Source organism: Papaver somniferum, chromosome 7, assembly GCF_003573695.1.
Source record: "Papaver somniferum cultivar HN1 chromosome 7, ASM357369v1, whole genome shotgun sequence".
In the NCBI taxonomy this organism is placed as follows: Eukaryota; Viridiplantae; Streptophyta; class Magnoliopsida; order Ranunculales; family Papaveraceae; genus Papaver; species Papaver somniferum.
This window is the reverse complement of record NC_039364.1, coordinates 26,647,917-26,673,384: the sequence shown is the minus strand read 5'-3', so window position 1 is coordinate 26,673,384 and position 25,468 is coordinate 26,647,917. Positions and strand designations below refer to the sequence as shown.

General features: G+C 36.3%; 3 protein-coding genes, 1 long non-coding RNA gene and 1 pseudogene across 4 annotated transcripts; 3 read left to right on the top strand and 2 right to left on the bottom strand.

Annotated features, from left to right (window-relative positions):
• Window positions 1-2,511: 2,511 nt before the first annotated feature.
• On the bottom strand, window positions 2,512-3,697 carry LOC113293401. The gene is made up of 3 exons (XR_003332289.1): window positions 3,265-3,697; window positions 3,059-3,149; window positions 2,512-2,938 (listed from the first exon to the last, which is right to left on the bottom strand). It is a non-coding gene; the product is annotated as an uncharacterized LOC113293401 (long non-coding RNA).
• Window positions 3,698-9,470: 5,773 nt separating this feature from the next.
• Window positions 9,471-11,041, top strand: LOC113292674 (ethylene-responsive transcription factor ERF062-like). The gene has a single exon (XM_026541553.1). It carries the CDS (start codon window positions 9,515-9,517, stop codon window positions 10,826-10,828), a length of 1,314 nt encoding a protein of 437 aa, XP_026397338.1. The 5' UTR covers window positions 9,471-9,514; the 3' UTR covers window positions 10,829-11,041.
• An 82-nt stretch (window positions 11,042-11,123) lies between these two features.
• Window positions 11,124-11,219, bottom strand: LOC113300693 (annotated as a pseudogene).
• A 297-nt stretch (window positions 11,220-11,516) lies between these two features.
• LOC113292761 (inactive protein RESTRICTED TEV MOVEMENT 2-like) lies at window positions 11,517-14,571 on the top strand. Its single transcript, XM_026541627.1, has 2 exons — window positions 11,517-11,703; window positions 13,964-14,571. Exons 1-2 carry the CDS (start codon window positions 11,592-11,594, stop codon window positions 14,491-14,493), a joined length of 642 nt encoding a protein of 213 aa, XP_026397412.1. The 5' UTR covers window positions 11,517-11,591; the 3' UTR covers window positions 14,494-14,571.
• Window positions 14,572-20,929: 6,358 nt separating this feature from the next.
• LOC113296771 (purple acid phosphatase 15-like) lies at window positions 20,930-24,873 on the top strand. Its single transcript, XM_026545098.1, has 7 exons — window positions 20,930-21,331; window positions 21,508-21,699; window positions 22,102-22,435; window positions 22,556-22,773; window positions 23,262-23,452; window positions 23,686-23,970; window positions 24,266-24,873. The coding sequence occupies exons 1-7, from the start codon at window positions 21,055-21,057 to the stop codon at window positions 24,425-24,427; spliced, it is 1,659 nt and encodes a 552-aa protein (XP_026400883.1). The 5' UTR covers window positions 20,930-21,054; the 3' UTR covers window positions 24,428-24,873.
• The last annotated feature ends 595 nt before the right edge of the window (window positions 24,874-25,468 follow it).

Below are 25,468 nucleotides of genomic sequence, written 5' to 3'. Positions count from 1 at the left end.
TACGAGACATAGCAGAAATTATTTTCTTCGATTAGTAGAGGTTCTGTTCAGTTAAATTTATTGATAACATTTAGCTGGCTTTGTTAAATTGTTTCGTTATCAGGACCGTGGCTTTTATTATATCAGTTGCAGTTAGTCGCTAAGCTTTAAACATACATTGCCATAGAAAATTAGAAACTGTCTGTAAGAAAATGAGTTATAACCAACTTGCTCAAATAAATTCTTTATAACCGATAAATGCTTCTCAAGTGGTTAGCATCTTGATCTAAGGTGCAAGAAGGTGTTTACTTACCCTTTATTAAAATTTTCTGACGAACAAAGGAGTGGGGAGACGTTGTCTAATAGGAGTTATCATCAGATTCAGAACATTATAAGAAGAAAGTTTGTTAGTGAAAAGTTGCTGCTAGCGAAGGTCAGGTTTATAGTTATACGGCATAATTATTAGCTTGATACTTAGTGTTTATTGTTGTTTTGTTGAACATATTTACCCTAAAAACCCAATATGTGACTGACTGTTTTTATATCCACTCTATCTTTCACTTTTGTTGTGCTGAGATAATTTTTACTGTAAAGATTGTTTTAAATTGGGTCTAAGAATCTGTGCCCTCTATGAGCCTGTTGTTAGGTGTGCTAGAGTCAATTTCCGACTTAGCTGGTGTAGGTAGTACTAGCTTTTCAACCTGAGAATCATTTGAAGTTGGATCTCAGAATCTGCTCCTGTGTGAGCCATTATTATTAGTTTGGTGTTGGACTCGGTTTTCTAGCAGGTGCCTTAAGGTACAGCTGCAAGATGTTATACAATCTCATGCTGGTTTTGGAGTTAAGAAGGAATAGTGATATGTAGCATAACCACGTCACAAAACTACAGATTATAGACTAAAACTACAACACAGAGACGAACTGTATGATAAACTTATGTTGGTTGAACATGCAGAGCAACTATAAATTGCTAAATTGCTGTCTGCTGTTGTTGATGAGGTTACATTGGCTTTGATTTCTAAGAGAATGGCAATCTCTAACTCTTTCCATACAGCTAGGCTGGAGAAGACTCCCAGCATCATTAGCATGTGGAGCGCATTAGGCCCATCACCTAGGGCAGCCATGTAATACTATTCAATGATGCACCATACGTTTGTAAAAACTAAAAACTTGGTTTATCTGAGAAAACCAATGAGTGGTTTCATTATCCTAACACCTCGTTTGGTTGGAAGAATTGGATTCCTAGGAATTCAATTATGGGGTAATCCAATTCTTGGAATTAGGGCTGTCAATGGAAGAATATCCGTCGGATATTTGGATATCCGATATCCGACAGGTTAAGCATTATCGGATATTCGATATCCGAGAATATCCTATAGGATATCAAAATCAGATATCGATATCCGATAGGTTAAGCTACCGGATATCGGATATTTGTCCGATAATATCCTGTAGTGACAAAAAATGAAAAGAACCTGTAATCAGAGATGAAACTCAAGTTACAAACTTACAGTGTAATCTGTAATCTTTAATCTGAGGCGAAATTCTCATACATACCATCTGAATTGTCTTCAAACGCATAAACAGTCTTAAAACGTTACACTCAAGTAGTTATGTCTCTAAGTAAGTCTCTTATTCACACACATACATGAAAAGAAACACAAGCAAATGCTAAAGAAAGTAAAAACTGGAAACACAAAGTATGATAAGTACTGTGTGTCTCTGTCACTCTCATCTCCATCCTCTGACTCTCTTGTCTTCATTCGTCTTCGGCTTCCAAATTTTCCACATCTGCATTATAACAAGTCATTGAAGTCGACATTCATATAAGAATAAGATACTCATCATAAAAATTTAAAATTAATTATTCAAAATTTAACTGATAAGATTATAACACACATTTATTCTCAAGGATATATAAATTTGTTGCTCGTGTAAGGTGGATCACCGGTCAGCGGAAATACCAGATGCGAATCAATTTGGTTAGTCCAAGTATAACGACATCAGGTGAATGCAGTTTAATTTAAACTCTATGAGCTAAACACCTCAGTTGAAAAAAATGATGCGTCTCACTAACTCTCACATAAAACTGTAGGAGGAGCAAGAAGGGCTGTAGAAGAACCAATTAAGAGGTTTGATGGATATATTCTGCACTGTCAAATGGCTACTGATCATCAAAAGAACAAACTTGGTCTTGGAGTTGGTGGTTTTAGTCCATATACAGGTGTTAGTGCTGGTTTTCAACATGAAGATGAGAAGCAATGCATCTCTCAATACCAACTATTCTGTGCAAAGTTAGTGCGGGTTCCTAGAGATACAGGGGACTTTGTTCGGCAGGGGACTTAAAAATTTGTGAAGTTATGCACCACAAAACACAGAAAAATACTAATAATACATGATAAGCTTTTAAGAGACATGAGAATACAACATCTGGCTAAACTTCACATCATTTTTCTAATCAAAATACTAACAACACTTGGAGATTACAACTTACATTCTTCTTCTTTGCTGCTACTGGAGTTTTAACACCTTTCTTGGGAGTCTGCAATAAACATTAACAACAAGAGATCAGTACCTGAGTTCGATTAACCATAAAAGTATCATACGTTATCTCGGCCTTCATAATTATGAGTTTAGGGGCCAAATGAATCTGATTCCATTTCAGGCCTTATTAGTTGAAATATATCAGTACCTAAACAATTTTTCCTTCACACTAAACATAGAAGACACGTGACGAAAAAGAAACCCAGCACCTGAAAAACCAATTGAGTTGAGATGAGGTTAATGATTATTCTCGGATTTGAAATGAATGCAAAGGCCTGAACAACAAAATTTGTAGATATTAGCCAAGAACAATTATATTGTGGACACACTTGAGCCGTAAGTGGGTTGCAGACAGCTAAAATTTATTCCCCTTGGTGTCAACATTGACCCAAATAAAGAGGAACGTCTCCATCACCTGAAAGCCATCGTTATTTTTACTAACAAACAATTGAAGAACACCTAAAAGGAAGAAATTAATGAATCATATGAAACTAAAGGAAGATCAGCGTATTTCATTAAGGAGCATTATACTTACAAAATTTGATTCCGTATTTGAAATTGATGAAACCCCAATTTCTTCTGCAGATTTTTCTTTGATGCTGGCTTAAGCGGAGATAGATAGCTTTCTGTGGAGAGAAAATAGCCCAATGTTACATTTACAAAAGTAGAGCAAAGAGACATACCTCAAAAGTGAGTATGCAAAATCTCACCTTCAATAAGAACTGAACACATACAAAATACCCGTAGATAAATAAAATGGATACGTTGCAAGGTGAGATTGAATCACTCCAAGAGTTCTTGCCTTCATTGAGTTTGAAAACTCATAATTATGAAAACTCATAATTATGAAACCCTAATTTGGAAACTCATAATTATGAAACCCTAATTTCATAAGAATCAAACATAGAAATCGAACATGGAAATAGAAGATAATCAGTACCTGATTGAGCGGGTGAGTGATTGATAAGCAAAGCAACTGAGTGAGTGATTGATCGAGAGTGATCGAGAACTGAGAAGAGAAGAGGAGGAAAAAAAGAAAAGGAAATGACTCGGTTCTCGACTGAATTGACTGATAATCGATTGAATTGACAAAATTACAATTATACCCCTAATTCTATCGGATATCGGATATTAACCAAACGGATATAGCCCAATCCGATATCGATAGGTTAAGGAAGAAATATCCGATAAATATTTTTATCCGATATCCGATAAAACGGATAAAATCCTATAGGATTTCGAATAATCGGAAACGGATTCCGGATATCGGACATATATTGACAAGCCTACTTGGAATTGAATTCCATGGTTTTACCTTGGAATCCAATTCCATTGCACTACTAGATCAATGCAATGGAAATCAATTATTTTGGGGGAATTGGATTCCTAGGAATCAAAAATCTATATTTCATAGAGTTGATTTGGACTGTTTGGTTCAAAGGAATTGGATTACCAGGAATCCAATTCCTTGAACCAAACACGCTGTACTAGATCAATGCAATGGAAATCAATTATTTTGGGGGAATTGGATTCCTAGGAATCAAAAATCTATATTTCATAGAGTTGATCTGGACTGTTTGGTTCAAAGGAATTGGTCACATTCCCCGGGAATTGGATTACCAAGAATCCAATTCCTTGAACCAAACACGCTGTAAAGGGTTAGGAAAACTATTTCGGGCAAGAGTGAGAATTAATGTCAGTCAGTCTTTCGACTTGCATCAATTGGATATCGAGCATAAAATCGCATAATCCTTCACCCCTCACCCCAACAAATGTCCACCACAAAAGTTCACAACAAATATCCTTTCTTAAATGTCATCATCCTTCACCCCTCACCCCGAAAAAACTCGAGCTAATGAAAATAGCAGCATAAAATCTCATCATCCTTCATCCCCAGAGAACGCGACGGCAAGCTTAATCCAGTGTAGATACAGGAAATGATATCCAAAAGAACAGGGAAACTCAGTCCTGGATTCTTCCTCTTTTGCACGACGTATGCATCTGTGTGCTAATTCTACGATGGGATGGACTCTCCACCTGAATGGTAGTCCAGGAGTGTCCACCTGAATGGTAATCCAACGCCTTGGGAATGTTTAAGCGTGGAGACTGCGTTTGGTATTTGGAATGCTACTGAACTCTACAGATTCTAATTAATTTTGGGGCCCTGGGCCGTCTACGGCCTTGCACCTACTCCCTTTGCATATTACCAACACTGATGCGAATGATGTTCACTGTTATTCGCGTTAAACAAGATTCAGGCATGCACGATAGGTTGATGATAAAACCGCGGTGAACAAATTAATGCTTAATTAATTAACAAATGTTTCATTAAATGATCATGATTCTTAATCAGTACGGATAAACATAATCAATCCAACTGCAAGATAACCCCATAATCTCTGAACAGACTGGACGATAAGAGAAAACTGAAAATGTGTATTAAATTTCTGGTAGATAACCAAGTTTCAGTGGTTAAGTACACTCTGGATGATAAGATAATAAAATGCCGATAATATGAAGGTTTACAATTTTTTTCTTCTTCCTTTTATCTTCTTGTCGGTAGAAACACGAACTGAAGACGGTTAGTGGCGGTAACATAGACGTGCAAATCACTCTTAATTAACAAAAAAATAAAAATAAAAAGAAGAAGAAGAAGATATTCATGCATGCTCAAGAACAATATCTCATGCCTGTTGCTTCTTTAATTCTGGCGACTAGTAGCATCCCAGAACCTGCGCATGGGTTTGACCAATCTAACACCAGTCCTGGCCATCTGTCAATGATCAACCTCTTGCTAACTTGCTTTCTCATCATTAGTGAAGCTGTTTTTGCCGCTCTTAAGTTCGGTAAATAATATTGCCCTTAGTTAGCAAGGATTATGTTTGTCGTCAAAAAATGTACGCCCATACACTCTCTTAGTAGAAAATTTGCACATCAATAAGAAAATGAAAGGTTGAAAACACACCGATCACCACCAAAAAAAAATCCCGCAAACCCCAAGCATTTCTCAAATTCGAATGGGTGGGTGTTCGCTGACGAGGAAGTTACCCCACCGTTCTCATGCTTATATACGGCTTGAAAAGCACCATTAATGCAGTGGTTGTGGTTGTTCTGGCTGCTATTATCGTATTAGATATTGGAGATATTTTGCAATATGTACAGTCGGTCAATTCGGAGAGACAGGCATTCAGAGCTAAACTAACTTATCCTACGGAAATGCAAATGTGTAAAGGGGAGAATGAGTTAATGCGGTCATATACAAACCAGCTAGGTCTGCAGCCTATATGTGGTTACAGAAGCTTCACATATAGGCTTAGGTTTCTTTACTAATTAAATTAATTTATCAAAATATCATCATTAATGAGGCTAATTAAGAAATCTTATCTTTTTTGTCTCCCCAAAGGAGAAAAAAATAACTTATCTTGGAGCAGTCAATTATAATTCTCCAGACAGGTGGTGACACCCCATTGATCAGCCACCTAATACCATCATCACGAGTTTAAGAAAACTATCAGTTTCTTATGATTAATCTTTTCTAGTACTTTTAGTTTGTCCCTTACGAGGGTTGTTGTGTTGATGATCATCATATAATGTCCTCTTAGAACAAATGGTGATGGCCAATAGAAGTTATATTCTTTAAACAATTTGTTAACTAGATTTCAACTTTATGTATAAGAAATAATGGAAATTAGTTAATTACTTAATTAAGTCTTAATCATGTTATTAGGAGCAAAGAAATAATATTTTAAAGAAGATTAAGATGGTGATCATGATGTGTTAGCCATCATGATCACCTATGAGGAAAGAGTGGTTAGTAGTCTGGTCCTTGGGTAAGATAGGCTCGTCCGGTTGCACACATTTTAAGTTTGAACTCAGGTCATTAATATCATTACGAAGAGACTTACCTGATACTATTGTAACATGGACATTGTCTTTCTATACAAATATCTGAGTTCGTTTTTAGTCATTTTATCATAATTAATCTTAAGTTAGAATCAGAAAATTCAAAAAGTACCATTTTGTGTAATATGGATTAATATTCAAAGAAACTGAGAAAGTGTGCTTAATTGGAGTGGATGAAATTGGCGAACTCTGTTTTTAACTGTTTGGCCAAGTTGGATCCAAGTAAGCTTACACGTTGTAATACATCATCACACATATTCTTTTCTCCCTAAACTTGAACAAAGCCTGCATGTATTGTTTGTTTGCTAGTGCCGGAATTTTCTTTGATAATTTATTTATTCCGGGAACAAAAACAAAGTTGAAACAGAATCTGAAAAATAAACAAAGGAAAAGTTAATAGAAAAGAGTAATAACATGGGGTAGTGTCTATTTGCTCCCTTCCCTTGTAATCATAGATTAGTAAGTAATTAATACAGGATTAATGTTAAATTTAGCATCTCATCATGTGCTTCCACTTGAATCAAACATAGTTCAAAACCACTAATCAAATTAGTGCAATTATTATTATTGACCATCTCTTTTGATTAGTAGCAAAAAAATCAACTTAAAAACAATGGGCGGGCTTGGAATCTGACTCACAAGCACACTCTCTCAGTGGATTGTCTTAATTTGTAAACACATGCTCTTGCCAAATATGGAATTAACTATGATGGACCAAAAGCTCTTATGCCATGTGAACACAAATATTCACTATGATGTACACAAAGATTCCTATATGTTTAAAGGAGAAAGTTACTTCCATTGCTATTGGGGCACCAACTTTACTTGGGTACACCGAAATCCATTCAGGACAAAACATTCCTCACCTATTGATTGATATACCCCCGAGCAAAATGGTAGCCTGTATTAGCAACCTTGCTTGTGGTAGACATCATGTTCACAAAAGAGGTTGCCTTGTTCATTTCTTGGCATGCTCTTACCCTTTTGAGTCAGAAGTAAGTATTTCTGATTCTCCTACAAGGCTCATATTAGAAGTTGATAGTATGTCTCTGTCAAATTTGTGCACTTCTTTTTTATAGGGTTGTGCACTTTTAGTTCATTTTTTTATGGGGATGCTTAGTAATGGAATGGTGTCATGTGGGGGTTTAAACAAAACTACCCTTTGATTAAGCAAGAATCATTTACAGTAAGCAAAGCTAAAAAGGGAACCAGCTGAATGGAGTTGGGGAAGGTTGGCTTGGCCCCATATTTGGGGTTCTTTTTGTATATATCTTTGTTTCTACTCTTTTTATGGCATGCTCTCTTGGCATTAGGTTGTAATGTATATTGTATTATGAAATGTCCCCTGACCATTTCAAAGGCCAAATTCCTTGAAGAAAAGCCAGATATATATGTATTATGATCATGTTGTTCTTCCAACATTTGTGGCTCCAGACTTTTTCCAAATATATGTTCTTTCCTCAAAACACAATTATATGTTTAGAGTTTTGGAATGTCAAAAAGACAATGAGTCGTATCTGTGGTCAAATAAGATCCTCCTAATGGATTTCATTCCAAGTCTCCTTCAAAACATGCAAACAATTAAATACATGATCAAGTCAGTAGTACATCGTGGGCTGACTGTTGATGATGTCTGAATTTGGCACTGTGCTTGGTACCTCAAATATATATGGATAGATCTGTCTCACTGTCTGGCCTCTTATTCTAGCAGGGACAACGTGCGTATCATGGAGACAACAAAGCTGGACTGCTGGAGCAGAACAGATTTCGCGAGGTTGTTGCTTCTACTGGGCAAAGGCTGCATATATGGCATGCACTTCAAATTGACTAGTCTTTGCACACTATTTAATGACTCTTGGATGTAAATAATTTTTTAGTTCGGGGATATGCCACTATCGTTAGTATTGCTGGAATATACTATACAGGGTCTTAATTTTTGGGACAAATTGTCAAATCCTCTTAATTTTTCCAAAAACAAATAAATAAAAATCATATTCCACCAATCATTTATAAGTTCATCAAGAAATTAAGCAATCTCTGCACGCAACCATTGGACTTTCATTCATAGCTGATTAAGTATGACTTGCTATATAGTTTGACATTAAAAAGCATGACTATAGCCTATATGTGTGTGTCAATAACCAAAGATTACCATTTCAAAACATACCTCTAGTTTTCTTCTACTAAACTTCTTCTGCTAAATGTCTAAACTAATGGTATCACTAATGGAAAGTAAAGAAATTTGAATTCTTAAATAGGATTAAGATGCAGACGAGTTTCAAACCTGATATCATCACTTAACAACTTTACATTGTATCAAACGGGTATCAGTGACACCTTCGAACTCGGCTAATGCAAGTGTTTCTATTCTAATTTATTACCCTCTAAATTAGGTTTTGTTATTCTTTTAGACAAGTTATTATGTTCCTATTCATGCTGATATAACATCATAACTTGATACCAACATATACACAACACAAAAAAAAAACTAATGGAGCAGGGAATATGAATTGAAAGATCCCATCAGAAAGTCAATTGTTATATTAAATTGATTCACCCTCATCAATTTAAGAAAGTTGAAGAGAACAAATTAAGAAATTACTAATTATAATCAAAAATTAAAAGCTAGATTAGAATACATGTGAGGTGTTTAAGCAAAACACATGACCCCTCAACATACACCACATAAAGTCCATTAAAGTCTGAATTCTTATTCCAGTTTTTGTCTTCTTAACTAAATTAACTTAATTAAATGTTAAAAAGCATGCGTTGTCGACGATGGATTGGTTCGTGAGCTTGATAAAAACATCTATTATGGTTGGCACGAACCTTAGAAGCAAGGATTAATGCCCTTTTTCAGTAACAACAACACACCATTTTGGTCCTTTGAATTTGATCGAATTCTTTAATTTTTATTTAAGGTTAATAAATTATTAATTATCATTATTACCTGTCAGATTAGTGTCCTTAATCACCCCTATATATTTATACTACTGTTGGTTTCATTCTTCTGTGTATACTTCTTCATTTTTTCTATAGCTAAATTTTGTTTAAATTCTCCCGTAGATTCATTCAACTCTTGGTATATATGGAAGATCATCATTCTCAGTTTCAAAACATGTTAAATCTTTACATACCTAAAGACACTCGATTTTTCACTAACCCGATGTTGTGGAGTGCGATTGCAGAAACCGCAGCTACCAGTAGTCTCCGTGGTAACAGTGGCGGTGGAGAAGAATCAAGGGAGCGGCATATGCAATCGGATTCCGATTCCGGTTCCTCGGCGGTCATTAATAATGATTCTGCAGCTTTGGGTAACAATGCAGCTGGAGAATTCACCACAGGATTGTTTTGGCCAATTATGTCCTTGCACTCATCAAGAGATGAATCTTCCGATGATGTCAAACAGAAATGTTTTCCAGTTAACTTCTTGCAGATGTTTCCGGCTGAACTTAGCCAAACGTTAGTTTCGCAACATTCTCCTTCTGCAAGTTCATCTTCTCCTTCAAAAGCTTCGAACCTTCCGAATTTGAATTTGTTTTTGCAACAACCAAAATCTACTAATTATGTCGAGCAAATGAGACCAACACTAGATGTAACTCATGATCACCAACTTTCACAGCAGCAACCTGGAATGGAATATAGAGTAGGCCACAACAACCATCAAAATTCTATGAGTACTTCCAGGAGTACTAGTAGTCGTAGTGACAATTGGCTAAGTGCAACAAAAACTCAACAAATGAAGTGCACCAGTAGAAGATTGACGCTTGATAATAATCAACAACGTCCGATCAGTACGTCTGTGTATTCATCAACACAAGCAAAGCTCTTTAGAGGTGTAAGGCAAAGGCATTGGGGGAAATGGGTAGCTGAAATTAGATTACCCAGAAACCGTACTAGAGTTTGGTTAGGAACATTTGATACAGCTGAAGAAGCCGCATTTGCTTACGATACAGCTGCGTATAAACTAAGAGGAGAATATGCACAACTGAACTTTCCGGATCAGAAACATCAACTTAACGTAAATTCTTCGAAAACAAGACATACATTTTTACTTTTAGAAGCCAAGTTACAAGCAATCTGTGGAGGTGTTGAGAAGAAACCGGTCATTGACACATCGCCACCACCGAAGAAACAACAAACAGGCGAGAAGTTGATGAACTTGCAAGCTCTGAACCAATCAAGATTATTACCATTGAGAAAAGATCAATGGGGTGTTGAATCATCAACAAGTACAGAAGAAGTGATAGTTGGAAATAGTAGTAGTACTAATAGCAACAAGAAAACTATTGTTGCAAATACTGAACATAATAAGTTGTTATATGCAGATGTAGATACTGGTGTTCCGTTGAGTAGAATGCCTTCGTTGGATATGGATATGATTTGGGATTCACTTTGTTGAATAACCCTACTACACGGTACGGAATCGGGAATTCGATGGTCATTTTCCTAGCTAGAAGTCCAACTATTTAGACATCCTAAAGTGGGAATCCCTTTTGTAATTTGCTTTTTTTTTTTTGTTGTTTTAATGTTTTTCCTGTAATAATTGTAAGAGTTTATTAGGACTCCTCGGTTTTCCAAGATAGTTTTTGTTACTGTGTAAGCAATTTTACAAAGCCAGATAAAAGTATTCTGGTTGATATAAACTCCTTAATTTTTTACCAAAGTTTTTTTTATTTTTCATAGTTACACAAGTAAATCAAATCATGTAATACTTGATTTGTGCCTGTCATCCTTGCCCAGGACCATCTTCTTTGCTTTGTTCCAATTTTATCATATGTCTCTGGAGGAACAAAATATTCAAATCAGTCAAGTATATTGCTATAAACTGTAGGTAGAAGTAACATCAAAATGATGACCCTCAAATTGAGTTTATCTCATGCAAGAGGTGATCCTATCCTATTGCATAACAAGGGGTAACCTAGAGAACTAAACCAACTCAAGCCCAAACAGGCGAAAAAGGAATACTTGCCATTGCAAGACAACTATTGCAATTGCTTCGCTTGTACCCTACATTGGGCATAGTGCTTTTCTCTATAAAGACCACATAAAACTCTTCTTCCACTTACAAATTTAGATCGATTGTCATAAAAAAACAAAATCAGAATCTCCTCCTCCTCATTTCTGAAACGAAAATTAAGAGATATATATTAGAACCGATATAGATGGATACTCAAGCTTCTGGGTCGACAATCACAGGACGTTCATTCGAAGAGTTCTACCCAGTAGCACATTGGGTCAAAGAAGAAGATAATACTCTTGAACTTCACCTTCATGGTACGTTTACATTTCTTCTTCTCTTGTTTTTTACTTTCGGGTAGTATGCCGTATGCACCTTATATTGTGCAATGAACCCAAGTGTATAGGTGGCGTAAGGCCAGCTGTTGACATTTCTAAGTATAACTGCCTAAACTGACATGCTGCATCCTAATTTGTTCATTTTTCTCTTGACAAGTTTGTGTCTTCTTTTCAAACTCCCTCTGTCCCACTATTAAGTGACCTATTTGATTTTAGATTTTGTCCCACCAATAAGTGACCTATATCACTAAACAAGGAGGTATTTCTAAAATTATCTTTTTAATTAATTATAAAAAATATAAGAAATATGCATATTTTGAAAGGCATGTTTATATTCATTACGTAGGTGCTTTAAAATGCTTTTCAATGGTATGAAATTTGCAAACATCCGTGGAGTAGTTTGAGAGATAAATCATTTCTGAATTTCACTAGTTATTATTCATAAGGGTATAATTGTAAAAAATGCTTAAAATTACTCTTTTTCCTTGTTTGCCTTAAAAATTGTGCAAACTTAAACTAGGTCACTTAATGGTGGGACGGGGGAGTATTATCTTACTATCCTTGATCATCCCATTTTTTTCATTTTGCCATTAAGTTCTTCCTCGACTCAAATTCAAGCATGACATATATTGGGCTTTCGGAAACAAGATCGCACAGAATGCGCACATTGTAGCCAAGGCATTTGTATGAAACCTATTTTGAGGCATACTAGATTTTTTTGAGGCATACTAGATAATGCCAAAATAGGGTCACTAAATAAAAAACAACATCATCCCTCATCCACCATTTTTGATAATGGCATAACTACCCTTATATAATTAGTGTAAATGATTATGATTAGAATTGAATAATTATGAATTTTAAGGATTGATTAAACATTAAATTATTAGTGGTGAATTAGTAGAAAAATAAAATTTATGTGAGAGAGTTGGGATTTTTGAGAGGAAGAAGAATAAGTGAAGAAAAAAAGCTTGGGTTTTGACTTTTGAGATTTTAGTGATTAGAAGTGACCAAAATGTGTGATTCAAATCAGAGGTAAACTTCTATCGAGGTTTAATTTCCTTTTATAAGTTGAATCTGCCAAAAAATTGAATTTTTAAAACCCAGATCTGCAGACCAGATGAACAGTTCGGCTCAAAAGTTATCAGCCGAACTTCACTCAGAAACTGAATCATCCACTAGGTTCGGCTGGAAAAATTGAGGTTCGGCTGAAAATATTGTAAAGTCGCATTAGCCGAACATAGTGTTCCTCTAAATCATACACTAAGTTGGGCTCAAAATTGATACTGCAAGATCAGCCGAACTGATATTCTGAAAACCCTAATTTCATCTTTGAAATCATACTCTACCGATCAAACAAAATAAAATCAATCAAAAACAAGATGGATTTGTTACGCATACATTCTAAAATACATCTAAGAGCAATTGAGATTTGGATTTCGCATTCCAACATCGCTCACTTCGATTCGTGTTTCCTTTGTTCGATTAATTTGTTTATTGAATTGGAGTCCTAGATGTTTAACTTTAAAGTTTATTTTGATTTTTAATTTTAGGTTTTTGAGGATAAGGGAACTATGACAAATTGAAATTATTTAGGGATATATAGGTAATTACACTACCTTTAGACACCCCTTATAAACCCACCCTAGATAATATAATGGATGACTATGCCTCAAAAAAAAAATGAGTATGCCTCAAAATAGGTTTCATTTGTATAGCTAATACATCTCCGAGGAATAACATATGAGTAACCATACGTAAGTTTTATCATAAAATGATATAAAACACGTCACTTGCTAACTAGTAGTCTCATTCCGAATAAGCCCATTGAGCCCGACAGGCTTGCTTGGGATGCATCCTAGATGGTGATTAATGGTGATAAAGATGTCCACGTAGGTGGAGTGTGCACGGTAGAACACTTGGCTCTATAGGTCCCAAGCTTATGCAATTAGCTACACTCAATCCACCATATCCCCGTGACCTTTTGTTTACATGCCGATATAGCTAGGTAGAGCTATACTCATGGGAAATGATTTCTAACTCCATCCGCTAAAAGTTGGGTTTTACCTGAATCTATCATCTCATATCTTGCATTTCCGCCCTGGAGAGCCTAAAATGCATGCACCTTGGCTTGTATGTGAGAGTAACTGTCTATTTCGAGATTTAAAATTTCTGGTCATTTTGCAATAATAGAATAATTGTGTGAAATGGATTATACTAATATTACTGATGTAAGTAGATTTCAAAAAGGAACAACTAAGAATTCAGTTTATCAAACCGGGTAATATGAAGATCAGTGGCGAACGACCCCTCGTGGAGAACAACTGGAGTCGTTTCACCATGGATTTCCGTATCCCCAAGAATATTTTCGTTCAAGCAATTCAAGCAAAGTTCGTCAACGGAGTCCTTTATGTTAAACTGCCCAAGACGATCACCAAAAATGTCATAAGACAAGATATAACACCAATTAATAAGCGAGCACAGGAAGAAGCTCATCCAACTGCTCGGACGACATCGTTGCGGGATAAATTCAGTGAAGAGGAAGGTACTTTATTAGGTAGAATATACTCAACTGCTGGTTTTGAAGACAATAAGATTAGTAATCAATCGCAAGAAGATGAATCCGTCCTAAAAGTTTTGCAGGCAACAACCGACGAATCGAAAGCAAATAGCGGTGCAAGTAGGGTCTATATTGTACTAATACTGACTATCCTGGTGGCTTTTGTGGCTTATGCTTCTCGTATGTATACTTCTAAGTTCTTACACTAATGAAATGTGTTAAAGAAAGAAGCCTTCACTATGTTCGCTTTGTGTATTATGTGAATGCTCATTTTATTATCGTAAAAACATTGACTTCAATTTGATAACATGTTTAAACACATTATAAGTTTCTTTTACAGAAAGATAACATTTCAGTTCTTCTCGTTAATCACACAACACATTTACAGAAACTGGACAGAGACAAGAGTATTAAATACTCTTCTTACAGACACACACAACCATACACAAGCAAACCAATGCAGAGCAGACACCTGGATTGACAGACTGGCAAGAAATTGGAGAAAGCACGCTATTACCCCCCCCCCCCCCCAAAAAAAAAAATGGAGGTGTTTGAAAGCTGAAAGAGTAAAAACCTTCAGTTTGTCTTTGAGAAGCTGAAAACGTGGACCATGTAACCCCTTTGTAAATATATTTGCAAGCTGCTGAATTGTGGAGATATAGCTGATAGACAGTGATTGAGCTTGAACAAGTTCTCTGACAAAGTGGAAATCCAGATCCATATGCTTCATTTTACTGTGAAAGACAGTGTTGGAAGCAAGAGAAATACTGCTGGTGTTGTCACAAAACAAAGTAGGAGATGCTGGAAGAAAGATATATAAATCCTTAAGAAGTTGGCATAACCATACCACCTCAGCTGCAGTTTGAGCAAGTGCACGATATTCAGCCTCAGTGCTTGAGCGAGCAACAATGGCTTGCTTTTTAGCTGACCAGGAAATGGGATTGTGACAAAAAAAATATGCAAAATCCACTGGTGGACCTTCTATCATCCGGAGAGCCAGCCAAATCAGCATCACTATATCCTTGTAAGGTGGTAAGACCCTTAGAGAAGAACAGACCATGATTTAATGTACCTTTAAAATATCTAAGTATTCTCTTAGCATCCATCATATGAGTAGTGGTAGGATGATGCATAAATTGGCAAACTTGATTAACTGCAAAGCTTATTTCTGGCCTAGTCCATGTTAGGTACTAAAGAGCACCTACAGGAGATCTCTACTTTGTAGGATTGTCCAAAACATCACCATCATGAGCACTTAGTTTAGAAGTAGTGGAAGATGGAGTAGAACAAGTCTTAGCTCCAACCATTTGAGTTTTATCCAATAGATACAGTGCATATTTAGTTTGACATATAAAAATACCACTGGCATTCCTTTTTACTTCCAAGCCAACAAAATAGTGTAGCTGGCCAAGATTCTTTAGAGAAAAAGACTTGCATAGGGTAGATATAAGCTCATTGCAGTAAGAGAGAGAAGTACCTGTGAGAACAATATCATCCACATAAACCAGAAATATAGTGAGCCTGGAACCAATTTTTGCACAAACAAAGATGGATCTGCAGCTGAAGCATGAAAGCCAAGAGAGAGCAAAATACTGTGGAGCTTGTCATACCAAGATCTTGGAGCTTGCTTCAATCTATATAAAGACTTATGAAGTTTTTATGCATAGTCAGGGTGATCAGGATCAATTAACCCTTGAGGCTGAGTCATATATACCTCTTCTTGGAGATCACCATGAAGAAAGGCATTGCTTACATCAAGTCGTTGAATCTCCCAGTTAAAATAAACAACTAGAGACAAGATGAGTCTAATAGTAGTTGGTTTTTCCACAGGACTAAAGGTTTCATTGTAGTCAATACCTTCTTGCTGATGATAACCCTTAGCAACTAGTCTTTCCTTGAACTTATCAATAGAACCATCAGCATGTTGCTTGATTCTGTAGATCCATTTGCAACCAACAATGTTCTTACCAGAAGAAGGAGGTACTTTGGTCCATGTACCATTTGTTTGTAAAGCATCATGTTCTTGAACCATGGCAACCTTCCATTTTGTATTTTTGATTGCTTGAGAAAAGCAAGTTGGGGTGATAGGTATGGCAGTACTAAGATAAGCAGCAGGTAGAGGATATTTAGTAGCAAAGTACATCTTAGGTTTAGTAATACCAGATTTACCCCTTGTCTTCATATTATGAGCATTTTGAACAGCCACTTGAGCAACTTGAAGAGAAGGCGATAAATTAGCCTGAACAGTAGCTGAACACTTAGTTGGGATGGAAGAAGCAGTAACTTTCTGAACATCAATTAATTCACCAGCAACTGGTAAGGAAGTATTAGGAGCATCTGAAATTGTAGTAGCATCAGAAGTAACTTGTAATGGAGTAGTATCATTGCCAAAAGACTCATCACTAAGAGTGGATGGTACATAAGAAGCAGACATAATAGTTGAATAAGGAAAAATAGTTTCAATGAATGTGACATGTCTTGAAATATAAACGCTTCTAGTGATATGATTTAAGCATCTATAACCTTTTTGCTGAGAACCATAACCAAGAAAGACACAAGGTGAGCTTCTAGGTGCCAGTTTTGATGAAGTGTAAGGTCTAAGCCAAGGATAACAGGAACAACCAAAACTTCTAAGAAATGAGTAATCTGGACTTTTGTGAAACAACTTCTCAAAAGGAGATATGAAATTAAGACTTCTGACAGGTAATTTGTTGATAATGAAGTTTGCAGTCATGAAGGATTCAACCCAAATACTATCAGGTAAACCAGGTTTGACAAGAAAGGTTCTACCAATATCCAAAATATGTCTATGCTTAGCTTCTGTAACTCCATTTTTTTCTGAAGTATATGGACAAGTAAATTCATGTTGAATTCCATGGGTGGCAGTAAAAGCATCCAATTCATTATTAATGAATTCTCCTCCACCATTTGTTCTTATGGTAATTATTTTGCAGCTCAATTGATTTTCCATTTGAGCTTTAAAGTTGTAGAAAACTGTCTTAAAATCAGACTTTGCAGAGAGAGGAAATAACCAACAAAATTTGGAGTAATCATCCATTATATTCACATAGTACAAGAAACCACTATTTGACATTACAGGAGATGGACCCCAAAGATCCATATTCAGAATTTCTAGTGGTTTTGAAGTACAACGTAAAGAAATAGAAAAAGGCAATTTATGAGACCATCCTAACTGACAACACTCACAAAAGAGTGGTTTTGTTATTACAAAATTGTCAAAAAGATGACACTCTTTGAAAGGTTTGAAAGGATGGATGAGCTAATCTATGATGACAAACTGATGATGTAACTTTACTTAGATATAGAGCCCTGAGTGGTGGTTTGATTTGTTGGTGGAAGTTGATTGGATAGAGACCATTGAGATGAGATCCCTGCAACAGAATATTCCCAGAGTAAAGATCATGTATAGTGTAATCAGCTGGAGAAAAGGTTATAATGCAATTATTTTGAGTAGTGAATTGATGCACAGGTAAAAGATTATTAGATGCCTTAGGAACATGTAAAACATTATGTGGTGAAATATTTACTAGCAGTGGGACAAGACACAAAACCAACAGAACAAATTGACATACCTTCTCCATTAGCAGTTTGGATATACTCATATCCATCATATGAAGTATACTCATCAAGTAAAGAAGGATCACTGACAATCCGTATGATTTGTGGCTCCACTATCAGCATACCAGGGGTTCTCACCAAAAATATTAGCAGCAGCTAACATAACATGTAAATTCTGAGGAGGAACACGACCTTGATAATCAATATTGAGCCTATTTGGTCAGCAGCTGAATGACCAACTTTGAAGCAAATATGACACGTAATAGGATCTTCAGGAGTAAAACAAGAAGGAGGAGGTGCTGACATTACACTCAGAGGTCTAGTAGTATGTGGAGGATAACCTCTAGGAGAAGAATGATGATAACCTCTCATACCTTTAGAATAATAATTATAACCACCTCTCATAGGATAAGATGAATTAAAATTTTGATTAAATCCTCGAGATGCCAGAAAAGCCTTGTTTTCAGAATCTTTTATAACAGACTTAGATCTGGTCTGAATAACAATTTCTTCACTTAGGAGTACAGTATACAATTCTACAATAGTGACAGGAGGATAATGAATTCTGATAGATGTAGCGAAAACATCAAAGGATGGGCTCAATCCAGATTGAGTGTTTACTACAATTTCATTATCACTAACAATAGAACCAGCATCAGCTAAAGTATCAACAACTTTCTTGATTTCATTCAAATAGGCAGTGATAGAGTCACTACCTAATTTGATGGATTGCAACTTCGTTCGAAGTTGAATTGTATGAATAGATGAAACTTGATAGAATCGATTTTCAGCATTGCTCCATGATTCATGTGAAGTAGCTGCACCAGCAAAATAAGAAAGAACAGACTCAGACAAAGTAGAATTGAGCCAAAGAATAATAGTTGAATCTTCATCCTTCCACAGAGTGTAAGCTGGATTAACAATCTGGTTATTAGCATGATTACGAGATGTAAACTCTTCAGGACAACGTCGTTCACCAGTAACATAATCAGCAACCCTAAATTTATTGAGTAGAGCAAGATTGACAGACTTCCAGGTGAGAAAATTGTCTTCCTTGAGTTTGAAATTGACAATGCCAGTTAATTGATTGAGAGGTACTTTTGAGATCGAACGATTTTCCATGATAGTAAAGATTGAAAAGAAAAAGTAGATCTAACAGGAAGTATCAATAGAAAAGAAAAAATCAAGAAAATTGATTAAAACAAAGATCCAGATGTGAAAAATCTTGAGATAAAACGAGTGATTTGAGAAACAGAGTGCAAAAGAAAGAAGAAATCACTCAAAACGGAGGAAATAGCTCAAGAAACTCCATTAATTGAGGAAAAAAATGGATCGAGTACCCCTGAGAATAATCATTCTCAGGTCTGATACCAAGATAACATTTCAATTCTTTGCATTAATCACACAACACACTTACAGAGACTGGACAGAGACAAGAGTATTAAATACGCTTCTTACAGACACACACAACCACACACAAGCAAACCAGTGCAGAGCAGATACGTGGATTGACAGACTGTTACAGACAGGCTGGCAAGACAGTTTATAACAAAAACTGATGTAATCAGTGAGGTAAGCAGAAAGCACGCTATTATAGAAGAGGTTAACTGCACAACTGATAAAACACAAAAAATATTTGGAGACTAAATCGGCCATTATGATCCAAAATTTGTTGATTAAAAATCCAAAATACGATACAAGATCTGAAAATGCTTCGTAATTCAACAGTGATTGTTGCGTACCAAAATGGCAAAATCTGCCTTGTGATTATAGATTCCACAGAATCCACTCACACTTTGAGTTTGGCACGAAAAGAACTGATCCTCTCGCAGAAAGCCAACACCGACTAACTTTCAGGAAGCGAGTCAGCTTATTAAAAGAGCGGGCCAAGCCCAGGCGCTCTGGACGGAGGGGCTCCCATGTCGCCTAGGTGATTCCGTTGAAATCTCCGGATATAACATGGTTCCAAGCGAAATCACGCAGCACTTTCCATTGACGTAGCTTTCTTATCTCATCCTCTAGATAGCTGTATGTATCGCATATAGAACCCCCACGAAATAATACATCGAACGCCCATGATACTTTTGTACATACTTTCCCAATTGGTCCAATAATGATACCTATTGGACGCCACAGTCGTGTATGCCATGCCTATGGTCATTTTCTGTTCCGCCATGATTCAAAGTTTTGGAACACCATCACAGTAATTGACTGGTCAGTAGCACCAACTAACAATTCCTTTAATCATTACTCACCGGTGGGTATAAGTATCGTGGAAACTTTAGCTAAAGCATATAACTAATTAACCAAAAGTAGGGGTTTCTTTTAAGAAAAGCCCCTGAAAATTATACTTTTATTTCCTTTGCTCCAAAATTAAGGATTCTTTTAGTTTCACGACAATCACAATGTAATAACATCTTTATATTTCTCATTATCAAGAACGGTCACCTAGCTCAGTTGGTCATCCTCGTTCGCCCCCAATTGCGTAATATTCCAGAAATTAATTACTTTTAGAAGTCATTTTGAGATTGTGTACCCAACTTCTGACTTTTTTGTTTTTAGAAATCGAAAAACAACTGTGTATCCGAACAACTTATAAACAAAGGAACAACCACTTCTTCGTTTTTCTTTGAACATTCCATTTGTGGATGATTAAACTCACTTAAAGGGTTATTCTGATTTGATCAACTCGGGTTAAATTCTTAAGTACACAAACTGATTTGGTCAATACGCGAATCTATTGATTTCAAAAGGTTCTTGAACAAGTTTTTGTAACCTAAATACGCCAAAAAGTCATTGAGAAATGAGAATTGACACCCACCGATCGACACCCTATGAAAGATGGTGTTCGCAAACGAAATTGTTTTCGGTTGTTTAAAGCAACACACAATTCTAGCAACCACTTCCACTTGAGTCGCATGATATCCGTTAAAGTACATGTTACTAGTCAAGTAGTCGGCCTCAACAGGAAACATATTTTGGCACTATATAACCAGAGAACGCGACCACCGAACATTTCAAGCGCAATCGAATAGACTAGCATTCGAATACTCCCGCGAATATTCGCGTCCTTTTCAAATTTCTCTCTCTATCCATTTGTTTTTCTATTTAAATCCAAATCCAACAACCTCTGTATTAAACAAAGATGTCGACCTAGATTTTGCCCATTTTATTCTCTTCAGTTTCGAAAAATGAAGATAATACCGATGATGATGATGATAAATTTCGTTTTGCTTAGTTTTTTCTTTGGGAGTTTCTTCGTTTTGGTGAATGGGGATATCCCAACAACACTTGATGGTCCATTTGATCCAGTTACAGTTCCGTTTGATGATAATTTCCGTGGACATGCTGTTGATTTACCTGATACAGATCCTCGGGTACAACGAAATGTTAAGGGTTTTGAGCCTGAACAGATCTCTGTTTCTCTTTCGGCTTTTCATGATTCTGTCTGGATTTCTTGGATTACAGGTATCAATTTTCATTTTTTCTGAATTTTGTAAAAAAAATAAAAAATTACATTTTGGGTTTATAATTTTGCACAAAAAAAGTTTAAATCTTTATAAATTCTGCCAAATTCTCTTATAAAGCTTCAATTAGGTGGTAATTAAGCTCATTTTCTTGTTTTTGTGGAACGCAAATTATAGGGGAATATCAAATTGGGGATGATGTAAAGCCGCTGAATCCGAAAACTGTAGGGAGTTTAGTTCGTTATGGAACTCTACGGTTTCCATTGTTTCATGAAGCTACTGGGCATTCTCTTGTTTACAGTCAACTTTATCCTTTCCAAGGTCTTAAGAATTACACTTCTGGAATCATACACCATGTTCGCCTCACAGGTATGTTTCCCATTTACTTGCAGCTTTACCCTTTCGATTTTTGTAATTGCTCCAAAGGTGGCATCTTGAGGCAGTGCCTCACCTATTCAAAGCAAACCACTGAGCCTTGAATAAGAATTGTTTCATGTTGTTTTGTAGAAATTGATGTGTTTGGTTTGCGTAAGGTTCTCATTTTGCTCGATTTATTGATCAAGCACACAGTTTTAGTATGTCTATTACGGAATGATACATAAACTAGGTTTCACATTAGACACTGAAATTAAAAGCCTAACCTGTAAATATGTTGCGAGTGCGGATTTTTAAGGTTCTTCTATTATGCAGCAGTATAATACTCTTCGGGTTCAGGGAAAGTTGAGATTTTGAGGTTTAATTTTGCATCTCCATTTGTATGCCCTTTCACAGGCTTGAATCCTAGCACACTTTACTATTATCGCTGTGGAGATCCTTCTATACCAGCTTTGAGTCCCCTGCTTTCTTTTAAGACCATGCCAATTTCATCTCCTAGGAGCTACCCTGGGAGAATTGCTATTGTCGGAGATTTGGGTCTGACATACAACACAACATCGACCATCGACCACTTGATAAGTAACAGCCCTGATCTTGTGGTGTTGGTTGGTGATGTAACTTACGCAAATCTGTACCTTACAAATGGTACTGGGTCGGACTGCTATTCGTGTTCGTTTAAAGATACTCCCATCCATGAAACCTACCAGCCTCGTTGGGATTATTGGGGAAGGTAAATACTGAACCCATTCTCTCGTTGTACTTGAGCCGCTTCTCATCAAGAAATATTTAGCTTTCTATAAGCTTTATTTTGTTGTACTCTCTGTACATGACGTCCGATATGCACATTCAGGTACATGCAGCCTCTGATATCTAAAGTTCCGATAATGGTGGTAGAAGGCAATCATGAAATAGAAGCCCAAGCTGATAACAAGACATTCGCAGCTTATAGTTCTCGATTTGCATTCCCTAATGAAGAAAGTGGATCTTCCTCCACATTTTATTATTCATTCAATGCAGGTGGCATACACTTCATTATGCTTGGTGCCTACATCGACTATAACAAGTCAGGTAAATGATTTTTTCCGCTGCTGTTTTCTTTCAGTATCTCATTAATCCGAAGAAACAAAAAAGGTTAATTTGCAAAAAGATTTTCTGATACATCTTTTAATAATACCTATTGTTGAAGATAGTTGCTAACGATGGTCACCGTGAATATTCTCAGTTCAAGTTGTAATACAGAAACATTAAATACAAAAGTCTTTTGAGTATTTCTTCGTTAAGTGTTGTAGAATTGATTGGTCTGCATGATGTATGAATCATGTAATCCAGTAAATTTCGATTGCCATTTTTTCACTTATCAGAGAACATTTTTATTTCCAAGAAGAAATTTTGAACAGTGTCAATCTCAAAATCAGCTGCATCATGTAGAATCATGTTCTCGACTGTCTTAAGAAAATGTAATTGCATTGAAATACTTAAATCATGGATGAATGTTTTACTGCTTCAAATACTAAATTCTGCTGAACTAATATGGCCTATTTTTTATTCCTTCACAGGGGAACAATATAATTGGTTGGAAAAAGATCTGGCTAATGTGGACAGATCAGTAACTCCATGGTTGGTCACTACATGGCACCCACCTTGGTACAATTCCTACAAACCTCATTACAGAGAAGCTGAGTGTATGAGAGTGGCGATGGAAGACTTGCTCTACTCATATGGTGTTGACATGGTTTTCAATGGACATGTAAGTCAGACAGTTCTGTTTTTTTTACACTAATTGCTCTCTCTATATCGTCACTGTACACTGTTAACTTGGCCATCATCCAATTAAACAATATTCTACTAAGTATATTGAGGTTCGTCTATCTTGGTAGAAACTAGACTTCGACTGGATTGTCTGAGCCGCCATTCACATGTCTGTCTGAACATCTCTACTTTGTTTAGCATGCTGAATTAAGTTATTTCCAAAAACTTTAGGTACATGCCTATGAAAGGTCCAATCGTGTCTATAACTACTCATTGGATCCATGTGGTCCTGTTTACATCACTGTTGGAGATGGAGGCAATAGAGAGAAGATGGCTGTCAAACACGCCGATGAACCTGGTAACTGTCCAGACCCATCAACAACACCGGATGAATACATGGGTGGCTTCTGCGCATTTAATTTCACCTCAGGCCCTGCTGCGGGTAAATTCTGCTGGGATCGACAACCTGATTTTAGTGCATACCGAGAAAGTAGCTTTGGTCATGGCATCCTAGAGGTACGCCTTTATTTCTCTTGTTGTTTGTGACTCTGTTCTGGTGGAGCGTGCAATATTGTATCAGGAATCCTTAATGTAGTAAAAAAATTTACACATGAGTTGGGATTTGTGGATAACACTTTCGGTCTTACACCAGCCTGGCTCACATGAATAACATTTATGGGCCAGTGTTTTGCAAGGATGCGTTCCTCATAGTTATTTTCCTTGCAAGTTTCCGCCCTTGGAGAATCTCCATTTTTTGCCACTGGCAGTTTCAGAAAGTGAGAAAACTAAATAATAGCACAATGTGTTGCAGGTGAAGAATGACACACATGCTTTATGGACATGGCACCGGAATCAGGATTTGTATAACAGTTTTGGAGATCAGATTTATATAGTAAGACAGCCAGATAGGTGCCCCGTCCAACCCAAGGTGATTAAATCTCGGGTTGTACATCATTTACTTCCCAGCAGATGAGAAACATCTTCAAGTTTTTGAATGGCTACAAATTCATTAGCATACTTACTACAACTAGTTGGCTTCAGATGAAACCCCCGACTGCTAGAGGGGAATATAATTCGATACAAAATGACAGAGTTCGAGATAGATTACAAATTGAAATGAGCAGAAAAAGTTAAGGAGTTGGAGATGAAATTATTTGTTGTTTTATTTAAAAGAGAAGTAGTCTTACACAATTGGAGTTACATCTCTCAGTGTCACCCATTGGAGTAAAGGGTGGATAATCCAGACGGCGAGGTGGATAATTCGAGTAGCTAGGATACATATATGTATTAGTAAGAGAATGTATTAATATATGAGTAAATTTTACATCAAAAGGGTTTGTATGTGTTTGAACATCCGTAGTTGTTTGTTTGATTTTACATTTATTTATAAGAACCCTGTTATATGGGCTCCAAAGTTTTGGTTTTGAGGGCTGATTAAAATGTCCTAAATATGGATGAGGGAAGAAGACGTTTTCTATTATAAAAATACCCTTCCATTGTTATCCTGAATCTAATCTAATTAAAAACAAAAACAAAAACCAAAACCTAATCCAAAACAAACCGTTTCTTCCTCTTCTTCCATTGTTTCTTTTTGAACGGAAATCGCGATTCTAAAATTTATTTATTGCCGATTAAAGCTATTATAGAAGCACCAATCAGGTAAAAGTCGAAAAATCCACAGGCGATTTTTATTGCGGAAACACGGTAGATTTGATCAAATTAGGGATTTAGAACTCAGTTTTCAGAACTACATACGGTTCCCAACTATAAGTCAATTCTACGGGAATTGATTTACGGTTTGGAAGTTTTTGTTTTCCTAACCGTAAGTAAAGTTTCAAGAAAAAGTTCAAACCAAATTTTCGCCGTCGTAAGTGCTTATTTTCCAACCGCATATTATCCTGAGTTTGCCTACGGATGTATGTTGCTTACGATTTGGTTTCTACACCGGAGGTTAAGTTTTTAAAAAAAAAAATCGAACATAATTTCTCCAACGGTAGGTAACATAACTGCCCTT